The sequence below is a fragment of the Rhea americana genome, unplaced genomic scaffold, assembly GCF_003343005.1.
Source record: "Rhea americana isolate MKP2758 unplaced genomic scaffold, rheAme1 scaffold_1, whole genome shotgun sequence".
NCBI lineage: Eukaryota > Metazoa > Chordata > Aves > Rheiformes > Rheidae > Rhea > Rhea americana.
The window spans coordinates 7,957,847-7,981,132 of NW_028185038.1; the positions used below are offsets into that span (position 1 = coordinate 7,957,847).

The following is a 23,286-nucleotide window of genomic DNA, read 5'->3' on the forward strand; positions in this document are numbered from 1 at the left end:
AAACCTCTTCAGCTACTTCGTAGAAGCAAGATTCCTCCACAAGAACTTTTATCAATAGCAGATAACTGATTGAGCAAAATATCTTTCTAAAACCATCCATATCCTCCTGATCTTTCTCCATGTCTKCTCCCCTGCCTTGCCTCTCCACTTTATCACGTGTAAAAAACGGCTATGGTATCTCCTGCAGTGGGACTTTAACTTCTTCTACACAAGTGCTTCAGCACAGGGTATAAATCCTTTACCTGCTGAGAAGGCTGATCYTATCCAAAAGAAAGCAGAAACAATCCTACCTGTCCTCCAACTTTTCTATATTACTGTGAGTGTCCCCGTACTACTATATAGTTCTTGTTCTTTGCATTGTCTTAGCAACCAGGTACACCACATACAAACACTCCTACAATGACAGACATGACTACCGTTGTGCTGCTCTCAGGAAAAGAGGGAAATAAGCTGCCCTGCATTATAGTGTTGTAGTTTGGTACGCATTTCTACCTCTGTTCTGAGTAGCATGAATGTGSCAGAGAACTCTTCCAGCCTCCCTTGTGGCAGCTTTCAAGTTGTGGGTTTTGGAGAGATGCTGCTCTTCCTATAAACTCTGCTCTCTTAATGTATATGGATTCAGGATAACATCCTGGTACCTATTTTTCAGCAATGACTGGAACTGGGGCTAGCCAATTTAGAAATATAGAAAGAAGACGCAGCTTATTCCTCATGCAAATAGAACAGGCTGAGAGGAAGAACAAAAGTGCAGCGGTGCCGGCCTGCTGAATGTCCCAGGGCTGGCTGAGGGTGCATCTCAGAAAAAGCACCAGTTCTCCTGAGTTTCAGTGCTCTGCGTAGTCACCTTCCAGTTGTACATTAGACTAGAATCTGTAAAAGCTAAAGGGAAACAATTTAGCTCTAAACAGTTTTTAATCTAATTCCAAAGAAGACTTGATAGATAAGTTTAGCAATGGGAAAGAAGATAGAGAGGACCATAAAATGACCAAATTAATACAAATGGCAAAAGTAACATTAATGCATATATGCTGCATGAGTTCTTCACGTTAAAACTTTTCACTCATAAAAGACGCTGTAAAATGTACAGTGTATAACCTGCCTGCTTTATGGCTATGTTTAATCATGTGTGGCTATTTGGGGATGTCTCATCGACAGACCAGAAAGAAACAGGGGCTGGGAATTTACAGATAAGTTATGAATGAATTGCAGAGGCAGTTGTGGAATAACTGCACAAACAGGCAGGCAGAGCGGTTGCCACTGAATGAATGGGAGTGAAGTGATGCAATAAGAGTGTTCTGTGAGAAATGCAGCTGTAGCTCCACTAGCATTTTCTGCTGGCTACTGTTTCATTACTCAGCAATAACCATACTTCATCACTAAAGGACAGGTTTAGACCATCTATCCTTACACAATTTCTCCAATTTTGATTGCTAGCTAGGAAGTCTGAGCTAAAAAGCAGATGCTGACAAACCAACCAAGCAGGCCTTAAATTCCATCTTAAAATCACGAGTAAGGTCCTAGTTTAAAGTCTATAGGCTTTAAGTATATTGTAAATTTGCAAAATAATGTCTAAAACACAAAATAAAGTTGCCCAGCAGAGCAACTGAGCTTAATATTGCAGCCAAAAGTCACTAAAATGATTATTGCAGAGGTAACTTAAATCAGTGTTACCAAGTATTTGCACCCAGCAGAAATCACATACTATAATCAGTGTTCTCTAGTATTAATTATACACAATTCTGAACATCTATGAACACATTTTTCATCTGGTTTAAATAGAATGAAAGAAAATTCAGAATACTTCCTAGAGAGTAMAACTCAACTGCCCATTCTGCAGCTTCTCTTTCTAGTTCTGCATTTGAGACCTTGCAGAAACTGTTAATGTCCCAATTCTCCGTTATCACCATTGGACTGAGGAACCAGAGCCTTTCTGAAAATCTGACTAGATACTCATCAACACCTTTAAGAATCCAAAAATGCTGGGAGTGTGGTCTTTCTTATTTAAGAGTGTATTACCTTGCTTTCATAATTATTTGTTAGAGAGCGTATTATTTACCTTAAGATTTTATTTGATGGATTTGTGTTAGTAATCTGTCAGTTTAAAGCACTTTAACAAGTAAAGTTTCTTGTACTAACAAAGAACTCAGACAATCTCCAGAAACATTTTTGAAGGGAATATGGAAACAGTAATAACCTTAATGTCCTTTGAAAGCACAGCAAACCTATTCTAAATTGGAACTCTTACAAGGTATGTAATTTGCATGTTATTGTGAAAGGCATTACAAAATGGGTGAAAGGCATTACAATGGGCACATATGGGTTTGTTTGGGTTTTTATTGTGAATACATTACATTCAAGATGGTCTTCAATATAATACCTTGAGCAAAGGATACATGAAAAATAAAGTGTACTATAGGCCACTTGACTTTTAAAATGCTTACTCCTCCCTCCTTTTCATATGCCCYAGATTTGTAGATTTGCACAGATAGCACAATAATGATTTCAAGTAATTTACGTGTAGGAGGACAGTGAAAGTAAAGCCAGAGCATCAAAATGGCAATTTTGCAATTCATCCTTTTTTTGGCTGTAACCCGAACTTCTTAAACACATACAACAACAGATACAAAAGGACACCTCCTCTGGCTATGATTTGAATCAAAGTACCTRTGACTGTTAGTTTGTGTTGAACTTCCCGCTGTCGGTCTGTGTTAGGTGTGCCTGGAGTACACTGTCCTTAAGAGACACAGGTTTGGGGATGCCTAGCCTGTGAATTCCAGATGGCCTTGGGCAGTAGATAAGCACTTACGTACTCAACTCAAATACACTGGTGGTGTCTCTAGGTATTCACAGGAGAGGCAAATGCATATATAAGATTTTCTGAGGAATATATAAATGCCTAAGGCCTCCTAGACATGGGCAATTTCTGCTGTTTAAGTCACTCTCTTTGACTTGGCAGTTAAATTTTGCCTAAGCTAGATTTTAGATAGCATCAGTTCTGGAAAACAGCCTTAGTTCACAAAGAATTGGTTTCATCTAGTTGACTTCAGCCATCTAGAAATTATGCAACTAGTTGTGTAGGATTCCTCTGTATTCAAGGGAGAGGCATCTATACAGAATAATTTATTTTACCATCTTATGGTGGGACTGAGGGCCTAACCATATGCACTTAGCAGCATTTTAGGCACGAGAGTCTCCTAAATACCCTCCAGCTGCCACTCCAGAAGGAAGAGCCAGGTATTGCTAGTGTAGATATGGATATGATTTAGGTTAGAACAGATCTAAAATTATTTTACCTCAAATCTTGTCCCAGGACTGAATCTCCATTAGGGGCTGGAGTCTATTAAATGCATTCCTAAGGATCAACTTGCTTTTTAGTWTCATTTAAAAAGAATCCAGTTCGTGTACTCTGAGATGTGAAACAAAGGATGGTGAGTGGAGACAAGCAGATTTCCCTCAGAAGTGGACTCATGTTCTAAATTTACCTGCTACTGCAGATGTACCCTTGGATATCCTAGCGCATCTTTACTAGCAGAAGCATCAGCATTTAGGCAACTGAATTCTGCCCTTTTCTTAGGATAGGATAAATCAGCCTCTGGATTCTCTCTCTCCATTGACCACAAAAGTCTGATTTATACTAGAATATCTAATGTTAGATGGGAAGCAAGGTGAGCAAAGTGATCTTCTAGTTTATTAAATGCAAAGAAGCACAAAAATTATACTACTACTACAAACTTCAGAAGAAAGGTGATTGAAGCGAAGTTCTGCAGAGCAGAGCAGCAGAGATCTTTTGGGGAAGACAAAAAATAAGAAACTGAGGAAGGACAATGGGAATTGAGCTGGTAGTGTGACTTAGATGTCAGTATAGATAAAAACAGTAATTGAGAGTGAGGAAATATATACCATTAGCACAGACTGAGAAAGTCTTTACAACATTRGAAGAGAAGAAAAACTTCAGCATCCCCCAAATTCTTTCCAGTTCCACCATCCCCCCGTTCAAAATTAATTTGTCATGAAGCAAGGAACTGGTCTCAGGAGAAATAAACCAAAGGTRCCTGACACTGTATGTCAGGCTGAGGTCCAAAGAGCATAAGAGGTATCCTCTGAGTCATTGCTAGACCTTGAGGCAGAGGAAATTCCTTCCAATGTGTTTTAGAAAATGCTAACTGTACCATTAGTAGTTAACACAAAATAACACAGTCTACAGTTATCCCTCTTCTTACGAAGTCGCTCCTTTCGCTGTAAACCTGCCACACCTCCCCTGATGGGAGTGTTGATAAATGAGCTCACCTACAAATTTTGAAGGTTAGTTTGAGGTGAATGTATGACAATGCTGTCAGGAAATCTATGTCCTTTAGCTGTACCTGTGACAACTTAGAACTCAGGAATATTTACTGCTTGAAGTCCTTGGGATTTAAACGCACAATTTACAAGATCCTCAAATAAAGTAATAAAAGATGCTGCCTAGTATGACTTTTTTTCACCCATTGTGATGCACATTTTAAATATGTTTGGTTTTGATCTATTATTTAATAATCTAGTACAATCTTTACTACTGTTCAGGGAGATGTTGTTAGACAAATAGGTTTTTGTTGTCTTTTTATCTTTCCGTTTTTTGCGAAAGCAAATGGAGTCTCTTTATGCCATTAACCAAAGTGACTTGTAAACAAAGAGGCAATTTAACAGCATCCCGACAGCATTACATTCCAACTTAACCCTGTGAGGACTGTACAGTGCGAAAACTCAAGCAATCAAAGAGTTGTTACTTTGCTGGGAATCTAGTAAATTATCTTTTGTCTTTACAGATCCGTAATTGCACTTTTCTCCAACTAGATTATTCAAGAATATAATTCTTGAATTATATGTTACATTGTTACACTCTTTCTATCCACTCTGTACCTCTGACCGATTTCTCTGCTTTACATAACATTCATTTAGCGGAAGTGAATCATGAGTACTGTCAGAACCACTACAGTAAACCAGAGCATTTGCAGTGAAGGAAGCAAGCTGTAACATCAAAGGAATTTGAGGAGTGCAATAGCTGCTCTGTGGAGCAGTGGAGTTATTCGAATTCACTACATTTCACAACAAAATATGTATTTACTTTTGATTAAATTGCCTGCTGTAGTACTTACCAGTATCACAGCTTGATGTGTTACTGCCAAAAAAACATACTCGAAACCAAATGCACCTCATAGGTCATACAGTTTTTGTTACATCAAGTAAAATAAAAGTGCTACATGATTCAGCCAGTTCTCTGTCAGAGCACTCAGTATGTGCAGAAAAATTAAATTTGGGAGCGAGGAGTAAGGTTAAGAAGGAAACACAGGTTTAAGCCAGCCCTGTGGTGATCTCAGTTCTTGTCTGCTTGGTTGGGCAAAGTTACTATGATTTTTTTTTTTCTTGAAAAAGCATATTTTTGCCTTTTTCAGCAAAGACACTTAAGTGTCAACAGTTTCTGCTCTTTTAAGTCCTGCATACCCCAGAAGCATGCCAGTGTTCATGATAGAATATATGCATAAACATTATTCTTTTTATCACTTATTTATACTTTATTCAACAATTCCTTTAAGCAAATGTAAATGCTACGGCTTTCTCTCTAAGTAGCGTTGTACTGATTTTTGAGCTTTCCTTTCTCTTTGTTATGGAACATGCACTAATGTCATTTCCTCAGTTCTTATTCTGGTGATGTGTATTAGTGACTGCATTTAGAGAAGAAGGAACTTTCATATCCACTAACTCAACGAGTTTGCTAATTAGGAACAATAGCAACAGGAATGTGCAGACTACCAGGAGGAAAAAGCTTCTATGCTTAATTAATCCTCCTTATTGTCCAGTTATCTCTTTTATTATTTCTAAATATAACATAGCCTCCCTATAGTACATAATAGCTAGCTTTATGCTTCTATCTTCTCTTAAATTGGCTAAAAGCTGAGTCCCCTCCCTCTCAGCCTACGTAAGGAAACAAGTATCCAGTGATCATGGAAATCTCCCGTGAACATCAGAAGAGCACAAAACGCTTTGCTTTTGATAGAAGACACAACCACTTTAATTGCTGCCACCAAAACACTACACAGTCCAGTCACCTCTCTTAGAAAAACAGCATGCTTCAACGTAAGTCAATAATGTAGGGTTGCTACCAGTTCTCAGCAGCCTTGACAGCTAGAACATTCCTGCTGTTTTAGTGAAGAGGACCTTCATCACTACCTTCTGCAATGCTCCACTCCACTGTACAAAACAATTCTTCACCCAGTTAAAAATGATACGTCTGATAAAAAGAGAAGAAATAAGACTCACTCAATAAAGTAGACTTCCCCTTTTTCTGTATAAGCCATTTCCCAGTTATCAGGCAATGGGCCCAAATCATCATTCTCTTCAGGTTTTGTCTGCTTTGTTACATCCATATCCTCCTTTGCTTCTTCAGGCTGAGTATATCCTGGTGCAGGACAAGGTTGAGTGGAAGATACCTCCCCTGAGACACCTGTACTCTTCTCTTCATGTTCACTGGATTCTACAAGAGAAGAAAAATTGCAATTTTTGGATATCTAAGTAAATGGTGGAGTATTTAGTGTGTGCAGTCTCTAAGCAATATGCTATGAACTGCAAGCCTTGAAATGAAGACAAAAATTCTGCTGGATTTGCACAAGGGGTCCCTTCAGTGATGCATGTTATCTGGATCACAATAACAGAAAATAAAACAGTAAAAATAAAACAAAACAACAAACTAATAAAGAGCTAAGAAACAGTCAAAGCATTCTGGATCATTCTGCTCAGGAGTCTTTCCGGACCAGCAGTTAGCACTGAGTAGAAGGCGGCCTCATATTCAGCTATACTACCATCTTGTGTCTCATAGCTTCATAGCTTTTCAAACTATATCTCCCCAAAGTAAATACCCTCCTATTCTGCTACAGAAAACAGATTCTTTTCAATTTAGAAAGCATATACACTCATTGCTTTTCTTACATCTATAGATGGCAAAGAAAGGATGACAACCTTGCAACTCATAGCAATGTATATAAAGTGATTGGGATTTCATTACTAGTGTCATCTGTAGGAGGCTTAGTTTCCCACAGCCAGTGCCAACTACCTCCTGTACATCTCATTGTGTTCCAGAACACATTCCGGAAGGAACCTTCCTTTCCTATGCCTTTTGAATTACTTGATCTTTATCTTTCAATCTTTACTGATTTTACTTTCCATAAAGTCAGAAATCTGGTTGTTTTCCTTTTGTTTCCAGCAGTATCTCTGCCGCTCCTAGTTCCCACAGTCCAATCCAGGCATTCTTAGCTAAAAAGTGTATTAGAACATAGCAACAGCCATTAAAATGCCACCGGAACAAAAACATAGGACAAAACCACAAATGTACCTCAAAAAAACCTCTGCTAAATAGGGAGCAAATGTGCAATACTAGGAGTCTAAATGCTCTTTTATCTACACTGTTGAATACTTATCTCCACTCCTGGATTCTACATGCTCATCTGCATGAAGAAGGATTACCTAGGAGGGCTTCCATGCACACAGCTAATGTGACAGTAGAGAACACACAATCTTTTCTTGACTAGTGCTAGCTGAAACAGGATGCTTGAGAGAACTTGTACTAGAAAAGAAACAGAGATTTCTTCACCTTAGAGGTGAATAAATTTGGACGACTGATCTACTAGGCATATTTACAGTTTGTAAACAGTACTTTATTATATGGTCCATCTAGGAACTACTTCTTGAAAAATGAAGCAGAAACCCATTGCTTCAGTGGACAATAGAAGTGCTCATCCTCTGCCCCTGGATCCTTGTTTTCTGCTGCATTTAAATGAAAGCTGATCTCATTGAAAAAGTAGTCCTCTATATTTGGCCAAATGTAGGGCTGCAACTAAAGCACAACAAAAACAAATTCACAGCCTGGATACATTGATTAAATTTCYACTAATTATAATTGGATACTAGGCAAGTGGCAGAAATGACCCTATATGTGAAGTCAATTAAGGTGACTTCAGCCCTACTTCAGCTAGATGCTCAGCTTCTGGTTAAAATAAGAAGAGGTGAATCCGGACCTAGCGAGCATGGCTTTAAGTTATATATATATGAAGGCTGATGCCATAAGTTCATCAACAAATATAAATCACGAGGATATGGACAATGAATATCAGATGTCTGAGGAGAAATGAGAACAAAATGGGCTCTTATATGGACAGACATATTGAAAGTCTGTGGAGAATCATAAAAAAAGGAAAGAAGAAAATATACTTTTAAAAGAAGCCCACAATGTAGTCTACTTGTTTTCAGTAAACAATGAAGTTCAAGAAGATGACCATATTTTTTAAAGACCTAAGGGATGCATCCAGAGGACAGAACTATGCATGTAGGAGGTAGAAGACATCTTGAGAGAAATGATCTGTTTTGTGATTCTTAGGAAATCAAAGAACAACAAAAAATTGGCATCAATGGACTTCAGAAAAGCAGATTTTGAAAAACTCAGAGAATTGATAAGTTTGATGTTTGATGTTATGGCAAGCAAGGGCAAGGAAAAAGTTGTTCAGGAGAACTGGTAAAGATGAAATACACAATACTAAGAGGGTAAACACAAATTGTCCTAATGAAAAAGATAGATGGTAAGTATAATCAGAGATCATTTTGATTAAACTATGACTTTTCAGTGGTCTGCTACTTGATATAGAATTGTATAAAAGATGAAAACTAAGTACTAAGGATAAACACAGAAGAATAACATGTGCCTGTAAGAACAGCCAGTCTACAAAATGGGATACTGTCAGGAACGTTAGGAGTAACAAGAAAACTTTCTGTAAGTACCTTGGTAATAAGAAGAAGACCAAAAGCAGATTTCACAATGTGGGAAGGAAGGGAAGCTAATAATACATGATGCATAAAAAACAAGACATTTAGTGCTCTTTTTGCTTCAGTCACTACTGAAAAGATTACCTATGATTAAATGACTAACATAATTAATGTCAGCAATAGGAGTAAAGAACTCAGATTAGAGTGGGCAGAGAACAGGTCAGATACAATTCAGATAAATAGCTATTTTCAGTTGGCAGAGCCTGATGAAATGAAACCTAGAGTATTGAGTGAACTAATGAATCAGAACCATGGTTAGTAGTGACTAAACCTTTGAGACTTCTTGGAAAAAAGAAGATTAGAAAGGACATAAACAGTACTGGTTTAAACAAAGTATCTAGGATTTAGTTTTTTTGATACTTTCATATTCTTAAATTCTGGGCACCAAAGTTCCCTTTGAAATAAATTGTTTAATTAGGCCATAATGTCTTTTTGTAGAAGAGGGGTAAGGAATTGTAACTTCACTAGAACCTTCAATCTATTTTTAATTCCTAGAAGGATGGTGGGACCAGCAATCAAACAACCTACATGTAAGCTCTTCAAAGGTGATAAGTAATTGTCAGAATTTCTTAAGAGGGAATTGTGCCAAGCTAATCTTATTTCTTTTCATGACARGGTAACAGGTGTTGTTACTTGGGGAGAAATGGTAGACATATCTTGATGTTAAAAAAAGACTTCAGACAGTGACGCATACAGCCTTTTAGAATAATGTGGAAAAAAAAGTAGACCAGATCTAGACCAGGGTGATACTCTGTAGCTCTGCAGCCATACAGAGGTCATGTGCTGTTTAAATGGAAGTCATACACAAGTTATGGGTGATTACTAGTATTGCATACTGTCGGGGAGTGTGATCTGGCTGTGGGAAAAAATAAAGTTTTGTTCAGCTGAATTGCAAAATGGAGTAGCAGGATCTTGGGGAGCTGAATTCACCTGCTCCTTATCTAATACTTCCAAATTCCCATCTCCTTGGCTTTCCCAAGTACATGGCATATGGCTGAGGCAAAACACCACAGCCAGCTGCACAAATTCAGGATGCGGAAAAACTCTCTAGGTAGAATTTTGCGGAAAAAAAAAGTAAACATGATAACAGGTAGGAAAGGTAAGCCTATGCAATACATATCCTTCCATATWCAGCTACAGTAAGGTTTCAGCAGAAATACTGTGCTCAGTTTCAAGGACTCCATTTCTGGGGAAAATGGAAACAGTTCAGAGGACAGCCACGAAAACAAACAGAAATATGGTAAAATCAAAGAACTTGAGGACAGAGGAAACATTTTTAAATATGTAAAAGGTTTTTGCAAAGCAACATGGTCTCCATGTTCCCTGAGAATAGGAAGATGTTATTGCCAGTAGTAAGCTTTTTTTTTTTTTTTTTTTTTTTTTTTTTTTTTTTTTTTTTTTTTTTTTTTTTTTTTTTTTTTTTTTTTTTTTTTGCTATTTCTGCAGAGCAAAAGGAAATTCTCAACTGTCTCAAGTATCATTGACAAGTCTGTCAGGTATATTCCTGAGCCTATCCTGAGTCTTGAGCACATTTTTACTGCAGAAATGTTGCTGTAAAGACTAAACCGAGGGCAAGATGTGAGGCTACAAGGTACATGTGACTGCAGAAGAATAACTAAATTTGTAGCATAGGTGCATCATGCACAATGGCTAATGATCAAGCACTGGTTTGATAGTATACAGGTATGGCAATATTTTAACATGAGATTTTTAAAATGTATTAGCTTTCTCAAGATCTTTTTTTCAACAGGTTAGATGAGGTCAAGCTCTTGACTTTCAATAAATATATTAATAAATTCCAGCCATCATTGTGACACAGAAAATGTGAAAACATGAGCCTTGAAGATTAGAAGAAATATCTTGAGCTTGTCTCAGCTAGATTGCTATCAAAATATGGAGGGAAAACAGGAATCTGACATGTATATAACCACTTAGAAATATAATTTTTTAAAGCCAATCTCCTGACTTATTCATTCCCGGATCATTAGTTTTAATAACTTGTTTTGGTAATAATAGAGGAGCCATCCTGATGACTAAAACCCAACCAATTAAGGTAGAATTGCCCAATGCCATTTAATTTAACACAATAGCCATTCCAGTTACAAGTTATTTGGASTGCAGCACTATGCTATCATTTTATATTATATATTTTGTTGTATGTATCTATCATTCAATTACTCCATCTCAGGTAGATATTCATCTTTCTGATTTTCATTGTGTTAATAAATATTCATATACAGTATTTGATTTGATAAAAAGTAGGAGTGATGGTTAGAATTAATAGTGTCTTAAATATAAAGTTTGAAATACAGTAATACATTTCAAGARCATAAATATTTGCCTTCAAATAACATCTGATATAAACAGATCCTAAAACTGTACCATAATACGTGGCCAGAAATATATTTGTCACTAAAAAACCAATCAATTGACTTTACATCAAATGAAATAGCTTACAGGTACTGTCTCACCAGAGCACAGATTACATGTTTGAGTTTTCAAAAGCAATTTAGTGTAGTATCTCAACAGTGACTGCCCTGCAAAGTGACAGAAGAAGTAACAGCAAATCAACAGCAAGTTACTGCGTATCTGAAATACAATTAACTTTGTGGAAAAGATAATATGCATATCAAAAATACTACTATTGTTAAATACTGTACATTGATCTGTGTAGTACTCCAATATCAGCAATTTTCTAAGATGACATATTCTCTGTACTGCTCTTGGACAATATGGTAATTTTCTTTTTTGAATAATTGGAAGTTTTGATAGCTCCAGAATTTGAGCCTTTACCCAACACGTCACTTGCATTTTAAACTGTTTCTATTATTTATTCTAACACTTGAAATTTGCCATCTAAACATATAAAAGAATCATGCCACTTTGTTATTTTAATGCTTCAGATTCACGCAGTAAATTTTAAAAATTATTCTTTTCTTCCAAAAGAATCAACCCTGATGACCTAAGCAACAGCAGTAGAGAACAAATTAAAGGAAATATTATTAAATATTACTTATGAAGTGGTTTTAGCAGCTCTGAAGAAAAAAATATTGCAGCTCTTGATTGTATCTAAATGAGTAATTTGTCACAAGTCCTGCACAGAATCACAGAACACTTGAGGCTGGAAGGGACCTATAGAGATCATCTAGTCCAACYCTCCTGCTCAAGCAGAGTCACCTACAGCAGGTTGCCCAGGACCCTATCCAAACACTTTTGAACATCTGCAAGGATGGAGACTCCAGAACCAATCTGGGCAACCTGCTCCAGTGCGCARTTACCCTCACAGTAAAAAAGCTTTTCCTAATGTTCAAATAGAACTTTYTGTGTTTCAGTTTGTGCCCCACAGGAAACAGTCCATTCCTTTAAATAACTGCACAACACAAGAATTGTTCAACTGTTGTCTACTGAGCTTCATGCCTCTATTTTCTTATGAAAATATCACTCTTCAGCCTGAGAGCTGCTGCCTCCCGCTGGAGGAAAACCCATGCTGCCCCTATGTAAGGCAACATTTTCCCACAGAGCTGTAGTCAGATTCGGGCTTTGGTGGTTTGCCTAGAGGCGCTGTTCCAATGAAATCTAACATAGTAAAAACTAGCAGTGATGAGGGGAAAGGAAAATGAGACAGCAGGAGATCAGGGGAGTACAGGTTATTTTGTAAGTCATAGGATGTGGCTTAATGGTGATAAGTTGAATTAAGATAAACACTTATACTAGAAATATCAAGCGATAATAACTTAGGTATTTTTTAAAATCTACTGGCTCTTGCATACTGTGTCCTTTCTTTTCTTGCCTCTGGCTACCTTTATTGTGTAATAAGAAGAGAGTAAGTTCATGTAGCTTTCCGGGACTACTGCACCTCACATGATGATTGACGACATTGGGACTTTAGCTTTTTACTTCATTATTAACCTAGGGCATGCAATGATTCTTTCAAAAAGCATTCTATGTCATATCATAGAATCATAGAATCGGTAAGGTTGGAAGGGACCTCTGGAGATCATCTAGTCCAACCTCCCTGCTCAAGCAGGGTCATCTAGAGCATGATAGACAGAGCTGCATCCAGGCGGGCCTTGAAGATCTCCAGAGAAGRAGACTCCACAACCTCTCTGGGCAACCTGTGCCAGTGCTCCGTCACTCTCACAGGGAAGAAATTCCCCCTCACGTCCAGGCAGAACTTCCTGTGCTTCAATTTCTGCCCATTGCCTCTTGTCCTGTCACACGGGACAACTGAAAAGGTTTTGTCCCCGTCCCCTTGACACCTTCCCTTCAGGTACTTGTACACATTGATAAGATCCCCCCCTCAGTCTTCTCTTCCCCAGGCTGATCAGGCCCAGCTCTCGCAGCCGTTCCTCATAGGGCAGGTGGTCCAGCCCTCGGCTCATCTCTGTAGCCCTATGCTGGACTCTCCCCAGTAGCTCCAGGTCTCTCTTGTCCTGGGGAGCCCAGAACTGGACACAGTACTCGAGGCCTCCCCAGGGCTGAGTAGAGGGGCAGGATCTCCTCCCTCCACCTGCTGGCAACASTCTTCCTAATGCACCCCAGGAGACCACTGGCTTTCTTGGCCACAAGGGCACATYGCTGGCTCATGGTCAACTTGTCGTCCACCAGCACTCCCAGGTCTTTCTCCGCAGAGCTGCTCTCCAGCAGGTCAGCCCCCACCTTGTTCTGGTGCCTGGGACTCTGCATTTGCCCTTGTTGAACCTCAGGAGGTTCCTCTCTGCCCAACTCTGCAGCCTGTCCAGGTCTCTCTGAATGGCAGCACAGCCCTCTGGTGTGTCAGCCACTCCTCCCAGCTTGGTATCATCTGCAAACTTGCTGAGGAGGCACTCTGTCCCCTCATCCAGGTCATTGATGAAAAAGTTGAACAGGATGGGACCCAGTACTGAGTCCCAGGGGACACCGCTAGCCACAGGCCTCCAACTAGACTCCACGCCACTGATGACAACCCTCTGAGCTCTGCCTTTCARCCASTTCTCAATCCACCTCACTGTCCACTCGTCTAACCCACACTTCCTGAGCTTCTCTAGGAGGATGTTATGGGAGACAGTGTCAAAAGCCTTGCTGAAGTCAAGGTACACAACGTCCACTGCTCTCCCMTCATCTACCCAGACAGTCATTCCATCACAGAAGGCTATCAGACTGGTTGGGCATGATTTCCCCTTGGTGAATCCATGCTGGCTACTCCTGATCACCTTCTTTTCCTCCAAACGCCTGGAGATGACATCCAGAATGAGCTGTTCCATCCCCTTTGCAGGGATGGAGGTGAGGCTGACCGGCCTATAGTTTCTTGGTTCCTCCTTCTTGCCCTTTTTGAAGACTGGGGTGACATTGGCTTTCTTCCCGTCCTCAGGCACCTCTCCAKTTCTCCAGGACCTTTCAAAGATGATGGAGAGCAGCTTGGCAACAACATCTGCCAGCTCCTTCAGCATTTGTGGGTGCATCCCGTCCGGGCCCATGGATTTGTGGATGTCTAGCCTGCCCAGAAGGTCTCTAATCCTATCCTCCTCAACCAAAGGAAAGTCTTCCCTTCTCTGGACTTTCTCCCTCRCGTCCAGGCTGCAGGATTCCTGGGGCTGCCCTTAGCAGTGAAGACTGAAGCAAAGGCGGCATTCAGTAATTCTGCCTTCTCTGTATCCCTTGTCACCAGGGCCCCTGCCCCATTCAGTRGCGGGCYCASATTTTCCCTAGTCCTCCTCTTGCTGACGATGTATTGGAAGAAGCCCTTCCTGTTGTCCTTGACATCCCTTGCCAGACTCAATTCCARCTGGRCCTTAGCCTTCCTCGMCGCAKCTCYACATACTCTGRCTGCAWTCCTGTAATTCCCCCAAGTAGCCTGTCCCCTCTTCCACATTCTGTGTACTTTCTTCTTCTGTCTGAATTTGGCCAGGAGCTCCTTGCTCACCCATGCAGGTCTCCTGCCTCCTTTGCTGCACTTCTTACTCATAGGGATGCACCACTCTTGAGCTTGGAGSAAGTGATGTTTGAATATTAGCCAGCTCTCCTGGACCCCCCTTCCCTCTAGGGCCTTAACCCATGAGATTCCACCAATCAGGTCTCTGAAGAGCCTGAAGTCCGCTCTCCTSAAKWCCAGGGTTGCAATCCTGCTTGTTGCCTTAGTTCTTTCCTGCAGGATCCTGAAYTCMACCATCTTGTGGTCACTGCAGCCACAGGTGCCCCAACCTTCACATCTCTAACCAGTCCCTCTCTGTTGGTAAGGACAAGGTCCAGCAGGACACCCTTCCTCATAGGCTCCTCCACCATTTGTGACAAGAAGTTATCRTCARTGCATTGCAGRAGCCTCCTGGACTGYTTGTGCCTTGCTGTGTTGTCCCTCCAGCAGATGTCARGGTGGTTGAAGCCCCCCATGAGAATCAGGGCCTGTGATCTTGAGGCTACCTACAGCTGTCTACAGARGGCCTCATCAACTTTCTCTKCCTGGTCAGGTGGCCTGTAGTAGACACCCACAACAGTGTCYCCYRTGYTAGCCTGCCCTTTGATCTTTACCCATAAGCTCTCGGCTGCCTCCTCCTCYTCCACCCCAGGCAGAGCTCGATGCATTCCAGCTGCTCTCTCACATAAAAAGCAACTCCACCACCTCGCCTCCCTGGCCTGTCTCTCCTAAAAAGCACATTATCTTATCCCTCAATTATTTYTGAGCCTACCAGAAATTTCATTCTGTGAAATTGAACAACTTACCATTGTTCAAGTAATGTCAGAATAATACATATATATAAGCATTCTTTCAACTTCAGAATGGTTCTTTTGGAGTTTGGAAGAAAATAAAACATATAATCAGTCAGAAGTGTGAAGCAAATGTGACATGACCAACAAGTCATGATGATGGCTGTGAAGGAGACTGGCTTAATTCTTTGCAGACTCCAAGAACAGTGAATGTCTTACAAGCTGGTTGCAGCTTGACMATCTTTTTACCTCTTTTGTGAAACCATCGGTTTTGCAGAAATTGTTAATTTCAATGAAGTGGCCATCAGGAAGGGCTTCCCAGGTGAAGGATTTCTTGTCCAAACTTGTGACTAGCAGAGGCTGAACCCAGAAGAGCCAGGACTCTAATAGTTTGGGCAATTGCCTTAAATATGAAGAACTCAACATGGACTCTAGACTCRTGATCATCTCTTGTCTATCCTAATAGTTATTCTGTAGACTGTGTCTCTTGTACACTGCTTGGTCAAWAGTAGGATTATTTGCTTAAATTTAGCCAGCTAGGCTTCTGTGTAGTTGGAGGCTCAATAAAGCATTCTAGGTTGCAGATGCTCTAAAATGGATATCTTAAATAGCTATGCTCATTAGCTCTTTGGAAGTGCCTCTTCTTATTTTTTAAGGGAAAAGTTTCGTCAGATGTTTTACTTCAAACAAGAAGTAAAGCACTTAGGTATATAAATCTGTAAAATTTGATGAGATAAATTCCATCTCCTAGTTAACAGTAAYGTATGCTGAAAGAACTTGATTCAAGATGAAGGACTGACTAAAATGACCAAAATTCTCATCCTAAAGAAGTAGGAAAACTTCCCGATGGGTTCTGGGCTGAGGACAAGTGACATAAATCAGATAGAGCAAACACACTGAGCTGCACAAATTAAAAGCAAGACAATTATATATCATGCTTCAAGACYTTCAGTCTGTCCATATAGAGCTGTCAGAGGGAAATCTGATGGCAAAGGGAGCAAGGTATATAGAAATATTGATGAAAAATAGATTCCTACTAATAAAGCTCCAGAGGTACACAGATTACCTCCTCAGTCAGCAATTAGGAAATGGCATAAACTAAAATGAAAAATAAGACCAAAAGCAAAGATCTCTCCAATACAAATGTTGCTTACTGATTTGATAAAGACAGGTTAATTTTCCTTGGATTCATCTTAGATCTGTTACTTCTTCAACTTAGCAGCCCCAGGTGTTACAGCAGTCCTTTGCTTTGCTAGCACTCTTATACCATTGGCAGGCAATACGATGTTAAGTTGTTGAGCATCTATAAAAAATGTATCAATCTTTCAGATGTCCCAAGAGTCCTGTATTTAATAAAAGACTCCCTTTAGAAGTGAGGCGTTTAAAACAGAACATACTTGCTAAAAGAACTGTTATTTCACATCATGCCTGTGGTTGCTTCTGTACAAAGCCTATGCTGCTCCCTTCAGCRGGGGCGGACCTCCCCTAAAACATTAGCACGCTTCCGTTTTCCTGACCGTTCAGAGACACAAACTACAAATGCACATACATTTTAGAGGCAGCTACGACTGTCAGCTCACAGAGAAAACGTCCACAGTAACCGGATCCGTGGGAGCTGCAYTCCCCAATAAAGGCGACACAGCATGTACGTACAGAGCTGCTTTGCCACAGTCCCCGAAGTCCTCAATCAGTGCAAGCGCACAACAAAACGCTGCTTATGAAACCACGAGAGCCAGCACAGGCACCGCTTGTTCGGCTAGCCACACCTACAGGAATTACTTCGTGGGGGTGAGGAGGGCAAGGCCGGCGGAGCTGTCTTACTCATGCATTTCATTCCTTAACACAGCGCACGCCAGTGGCTATTTCTTGGGTGCTGCCTAGTCGTCCTTCATGTAGAATTTGCCTGTGAGAAGKGAGTGATAGGTGGCCAAAGCAAGAAAAAAAACAGGTACATATTTCCTCTTGTTCCAGTTTGAACTGGAATATATTGCCTTAGAAACTGCACCTCAGCAGTGGTGGAGCCTGTGGCACATTTTGAATAACTGCAAAGAATGATTTCTGTAATGATTTCTACAATACACATCAGAGACCATATCCTGCCTCTGCTTCCTTCATGTGGAGGTATCCTGGCAACAGAGCCAGTGCTGATGCTTTACGTAAGGATTCATCCTGGGTTTCAATCCTTTTTTTGCTTAGCTTAGCAGTGTAGGAAAGGGACTAAGTGTCAGAGTATTGCTGGCAGATACAATGTTGTGCGGATGGAAGGAGRACAGCTTGTACAGCATGTGAAGGCAGTGGTCGGAGATAATTCTGCAGGACTTTGGAGAGTGGAGTGGGGAGAATGTGCTCCACCCCTACACTTCCATGTCACCCGCTTAGACACGAGGGTGGATTCTGCCTGGGGGATTTGCCCTTAATTTTTAGGCAACTACAATAGAAAAACATGCAGCAAATATATCCATGAAAGCAATGTATTCAATTTGATCTACTTTCTAATTAAAAGGAGAAAAAAAAAGTACATAAAAAATCAGGAGTATGATTATCCTTCTCACAGCATTTAGATTAGGGAATGATTTTATTGTTTTACATTAACCTATACATTCAGCAAACACGTAATATACCACTTTATTTTCTTATCTGTATGATTGTCCCTACAAGACTTCTACTTCAATCATTTGTTTCTGAATTTCTAAGTTCACCAAGAGAGCTCAGAGTTGTTTCTCAAAGAGATATAAATGCCTGAATTCCTTAATATCCTACTTGAATAACAATAAAAAAAAGTCTTAAATGGTATTTCAGAATTAAAAAATGTTATTTCAGAATTTAAATAAATGATTAAATACTGTCAAATGATGATTCTTGCTGAAATGTTTCAGAGGAAACTGATTACCTGCTTCGTAAAAGGATGAGTCCATATCTTGATTTCCTCTTTTTCTGTTTTACCAGGGGTAAAACAACTGCTATGTTTTAGGACTAGGCAACTGAGGTCTTCATCAGCTTTATGCAGGATCTGGAACATTACTGAATATGTCCTATCTGGCTAGAAACTGAAGCAGGTTTTACAAAGCTTCTTGATGCTCAGGTGACAGTATTGGCAACTCAGTTTCACTGGCACTGGCCAGAATTCATCAATAGGATGGCAGCTTTGCTGTCATGACATAGTATCTCTAAGATTTCATAATATTTTATAAAAGTTCACTTCATAGTCTAGTGAATTCTCTTGCGAGCTACAAGTATCACCATTTTAGAGAAAGGAAACTTGAAGCATAGATGGGATTAATTTGACCAAAATTATAGATATTTGTGTCTCAGTTACCTCTTCAGACTCTCTCTATAGCCAATGAACAGAAATAGGCAGTTGTGATTGATTTCCTAGACTAGAAATCTAAAAYGGATCAAATGAACTGTGCTTAGACAGTAGATTTTTTTTCTCTTCTGGCTATAAAGAGGGTTCAGGGTGACTAACTTAGAGACAGATACCTTTACTGTAGTTGAGGTAAGTAAGATGACTTCCCAAAATAGAGGTTAARTGGTTTGTTTTATGTTTGAAAGCAGTCCTATTATTCAGTATTCCTGGCTTCCAGTCTGCAAGTGCAATCTTACCTGAACATGAATATTCTCACTGCAAAAGGAGGCAGCTGAGAACTCTGTGAATAACAGAAACACATTGCAAAGTAAGAAGGAATAACAAACCTGGTGTTACTGTCATGTCATTTCCATTGACTACAGGTCTTTCTTCTTCTTCTTCTTCTGGTGGTTCAATACTTGTCTTCTCCATATTGCTCACAGATTTATTCCTTTTACGCTTGCCTTCAGCCCCAGGAGTAGCACCTGGAAGGATCTGATCTGTTACATTTAACAATAATGGAGCTGGTTCTGCTGGAGGCTTTGGGGTGCCGTAATAGTTGTCTGGAAAGAAAAGGAATGGAATAACATGTAAATTCACAGCATTACATCTACTTCTTCTTTGTCTTTTGGTTTAATTAATGAGATTATGTGATGTAATACATCAGCTAATATAAAGATTAGTTTAAAATGTTTTCTGTGAGGTTAAAAATCCACTTTTCATGATGTAGTAGATATTTTTAGTGGTAGCACTAGTGATCCAATCATGCTCACAAATATGTACTACATATTTGTGCTTCCTCAAACTCTAACAGGCTAAATTACTATTTTTTTCATCTAAATAACAGACAAGCAGGAAGCATACTGAAGTCATTCTTCATTTCCAACCACTAGTTAGGATTAATCAGTTTTATAACATTTATGCCACAATATAAAAGTTTCTGAAAAATCAAAGAGACCATAGAGGTATTGGATATTCATCCTGTTACATCATTTTCATACCCTCAAAATTCTCTTAGCTGGTTAGAAAGTACATTATTGCTTAGTGATTCACAATAATAAGCAAGGCCTGCACTACTTCACTTTTTGTATTTGTCAAATTTTTGCTATTCATGACAAAGCTCTAGATTTGCAATTGTTAATACTAATATATTTTCAAAGAAAGATGAAACCTTAGGCTTTAGGGCTTAAAATTATCTGTAACTACTAAGAAATTCTAAGAAGACTTAGTGGCTGACAGATTACCCTCTATTTGTCTCATAGGAAGTCTCTGGCAACTTCTTTTGAATCATCCACTTTCTGTCTGAAGGTTATTAGATTAGATTGACCATGATCTGATCTGATCTATCTGATCTGTAWGTTTGAATTTCTAGTACATCTGGGCTCAAAACTAGTTTCCTAATAATAAAATAAGACATATGGATAAAAATATATAATTTATGCAAAGTTATCTTTTTTTCTYGAGAAAGTTGCATTTTTCTGCATTATTTTGTCTTCACAGTGGCAACAGTTCATGAAGAGGGCAGTGAAAATGATGCCTCACAACTAGATTAACAAGCAGTTAATATAGAAAACTATTGTCCAGCTCTGAGGAATTTTTCCMAAAAAACTATGTAGTGCAAAACTATTGCACTATTCAGTGCCAATATACTTAAGAGTTGCTGAAGGGATTTGATATGACTGTATATAAATTCTTGTCCTAAAATGTAAGGCTTCTGCACAATCAAAGCAGTAACAACTTCCAGAAATGATTTTAACATAGAGATGCAAAACAGATAGGGAAATATATCTGCACAGCAAAGCATTATAAGATATATTTTGCAAGCAGCATAAAAATATTTCTGGTATGAGTATTCCTTTGTGTTTTGCTATGAAATACAATGTTCAGCCACAGTACCACCTTGATAAAAGCAAGTAATTGAATAGTCTTACAACTACTGTATACTCTATGAATTTTCACAGTGGTTTAGCAGAATGTTATTCAGAGCAGATGTTTCTGTAATTGTAATATACTAGGAAAATTTACTGTGTTAAATGGCCCTCATATTCATTCTGGACTTCAGAGATGGCAAAAGAAACCACTGACTTGCTAATGATTTTCTTTTGATTTTATGGGATTTCACATGGAGCCCTGAAGTCGGGGGGAACGAGCCCTGGTGCGGTACGGCTGCCTGCGAGCTGCCGAAGGCGACCTGCCCTCCCACGCTCTGCACCAGGCTCCTCACACTCTTGCTGTTGAAGCAGGGGAGAAGAATTTGGGATTTATCAGGGGAGAAGAAATTTACCCTGATCTGCTGTAAAACTGGACCTCCAGAAAATGTCAAAATTAGGTCTGGTCACAAACAAACTTCTGAACTCCAACAGGGCTTTGCATTTATGGTATTTGATAGTACCTGATAACAGACGGTTTTGAAAGCAATGCTAGGTTGAAAATCTACTTTTGTATTTCCTGAATAGCATGTTATCTGTATTAGTGAAATCTGTGCCTGTAATGTTACATACTTTGAAAAAACAAGATTTAAAAGCCTCCAGTTTAAAAGTCTCCTCCCTAACCTACACCATTTTACCGTTTGAAGGCGTATCAGCATCGTAGCTGCCCTAAGGTTCGTGAAACTTTTCCACCGATTCCAGAAATAAGAGTATACAAAACCTAAGGTTGTAGGTCCACTGTGATACAAAGGTGTAATTAAAAGTGCAGTACCTTGGCTATTCTGTGCTTCTTTCTTAGTTTTGCCACTTGTCATACAAAATCAAGTGTAGAAGAAAATTCTACTTTTTAAAGGTCAATGATTGATTAAAGAAAGCTGAAATGCCATAACTATCACATTTGTAAGCTAATGATAAAATTCTGAAGAGTAGATAAGACGACAGACACTAAAAGATGTTTTAAATGAAGGACATATTCATTCTATTTTAGTAAATTATGCTTTTAAAAAAAACACTCATTTTAACTCAGATCAACTGTACATTTCAGTAGGAGACAAAAGATTTATGTGAACATAATATGTATCAAACATGAGAAAGAAAATTGCACATTTAAGATTAGAAGCCAATTCTTTGTTTCAAATTGAAAAAGTAATATAATTTCCACTTTCCACCCTATAACATAACATGTTATTTTTCCCTTATATGATGAAGTAACGKTTGATTTAAACATGAGTCCTGCATTATTACTTGACTGAGCTATCTATTTCAATTCAAATATATGTATAAGCAGGGGCAATAAAAATAAGAAATTGAACCACAGATATTGACATAAGTGTACCAGAAAAATGATAAAAAGAAACAGTATAATTAGAGAGGTAAAAATGTATTGGATGAGGAACCCAGCCAGTTCAATGGAGGAGTGATGCTACATTATAGAGAAATTRGAATCAGTGTAAATTATATCTTGTATTGAAAAGTCTCTCTGTGTTTTGAAATTCAATGCCAAAGTAGAAGTATAGCACTAACACTTACCATGAATTTCTCAACCTTGATGGTAACATGCTGACCAAGTCAGTGAGAMCACAAAACATAATGGAAGACTAACTCTCGTAAAGGCTGGGAAAATGTCATATCAAGGCATAATGCAGAGAATRGATTTTTAAATAATTTTTGTAGCAATGATGTTTGGAAAATCTTTGAGAAAAGCAACAACTTTTGATCCTGCTTGAGCAAGGCACAGGGCCTGGTTCAAGATGTTACTGTTGAAACATAAGGTTCCTGCAGGAACAAAAAGCTCACCAATCATTTCAATTGTGTTTAATTCTTAAAAAAGATGAACTAAATAAAAAAATAAAGCACAATAAAGGAAAGTATGAACCTCGTGGTTCCAAAATGTAACAGTTAGGAGATTTTAAAAAAGGAACAGACCACAAAGCAGCAGACATCTTTACAGCACCGTATCAAATCACGTAGTCGCCTCACTTCTGTATACTTGCTGCTGTTTTGGACGCTGCCCCTCAAGAATTACAYAGGGGAACTAAAGAAGGCCAATTAAACCCTGGAATTGCCTTACCTAGTGTGGGGTTTTCAGCTCAGAATGTTACAGATAGCTGCAGGGAGGAACATACATCTCTGCATGCCTTCTCTGTTCTTGTATTTCATGCCTTACCATCTACTGTGGGACAGTAATAGAAACAAAATATGAGGCTACGGTTTCCTTTGGTTTAACTGCTCTCTTACACAGGTGTCTCCTCGCCATACTTAAATGTGTGCATATTCCTCAGCCATCCCTGCACAGAGGTCAAGAGGTCGGTTTAAGCAAGCAGTGCTTAAACTAAGCTCTTTAGGCTGGACCTGACTAAAAGYCTTCATGCAGACAGGCAGTACAGAATGAGTTTCTAATTGTGGAAAAGCCCTCATGTCTGAATCGGTCTTGCTACCGCGCCTGATTGCACCGGTGCTGCCAGCCTACTTCTGAGCGCAGCT

General features: G+C 39.2%; 1 protein-coding gene across 3 annotated transcripts in view; it reads right to left on the bottom strand.

Annotated features, from left to right (window-relative positions):
* The window catches only part of MAGI2 (membrane associated guanylate kinase, WW and PDZ domain containing 2), a 575,799-nt gene that overhangs the window by 235,216 nt on the left and 317,297 nt on the right, over positions 1–23,286 (bottom strand). For all 3 annotated transcript variants that reach the window (XM_085298788.1, XM_085298783.1, XM_085298773.1), the window contains exons 4-5: positions 19,222–19,437; positions 6,295–6,508 (exon numbers count right to left, since the gene is read on the bottom strand). In XM_085298788.1, coding sequence (XP_085154914.1) covers positions 6,295–6,508; positions 19,222–19,437 — 430 coding nt within the window. The remainder of the gene's footprint in view (positions 1–6,294; positions 6,509–19,221; positions 19,438–23,286) is intronic.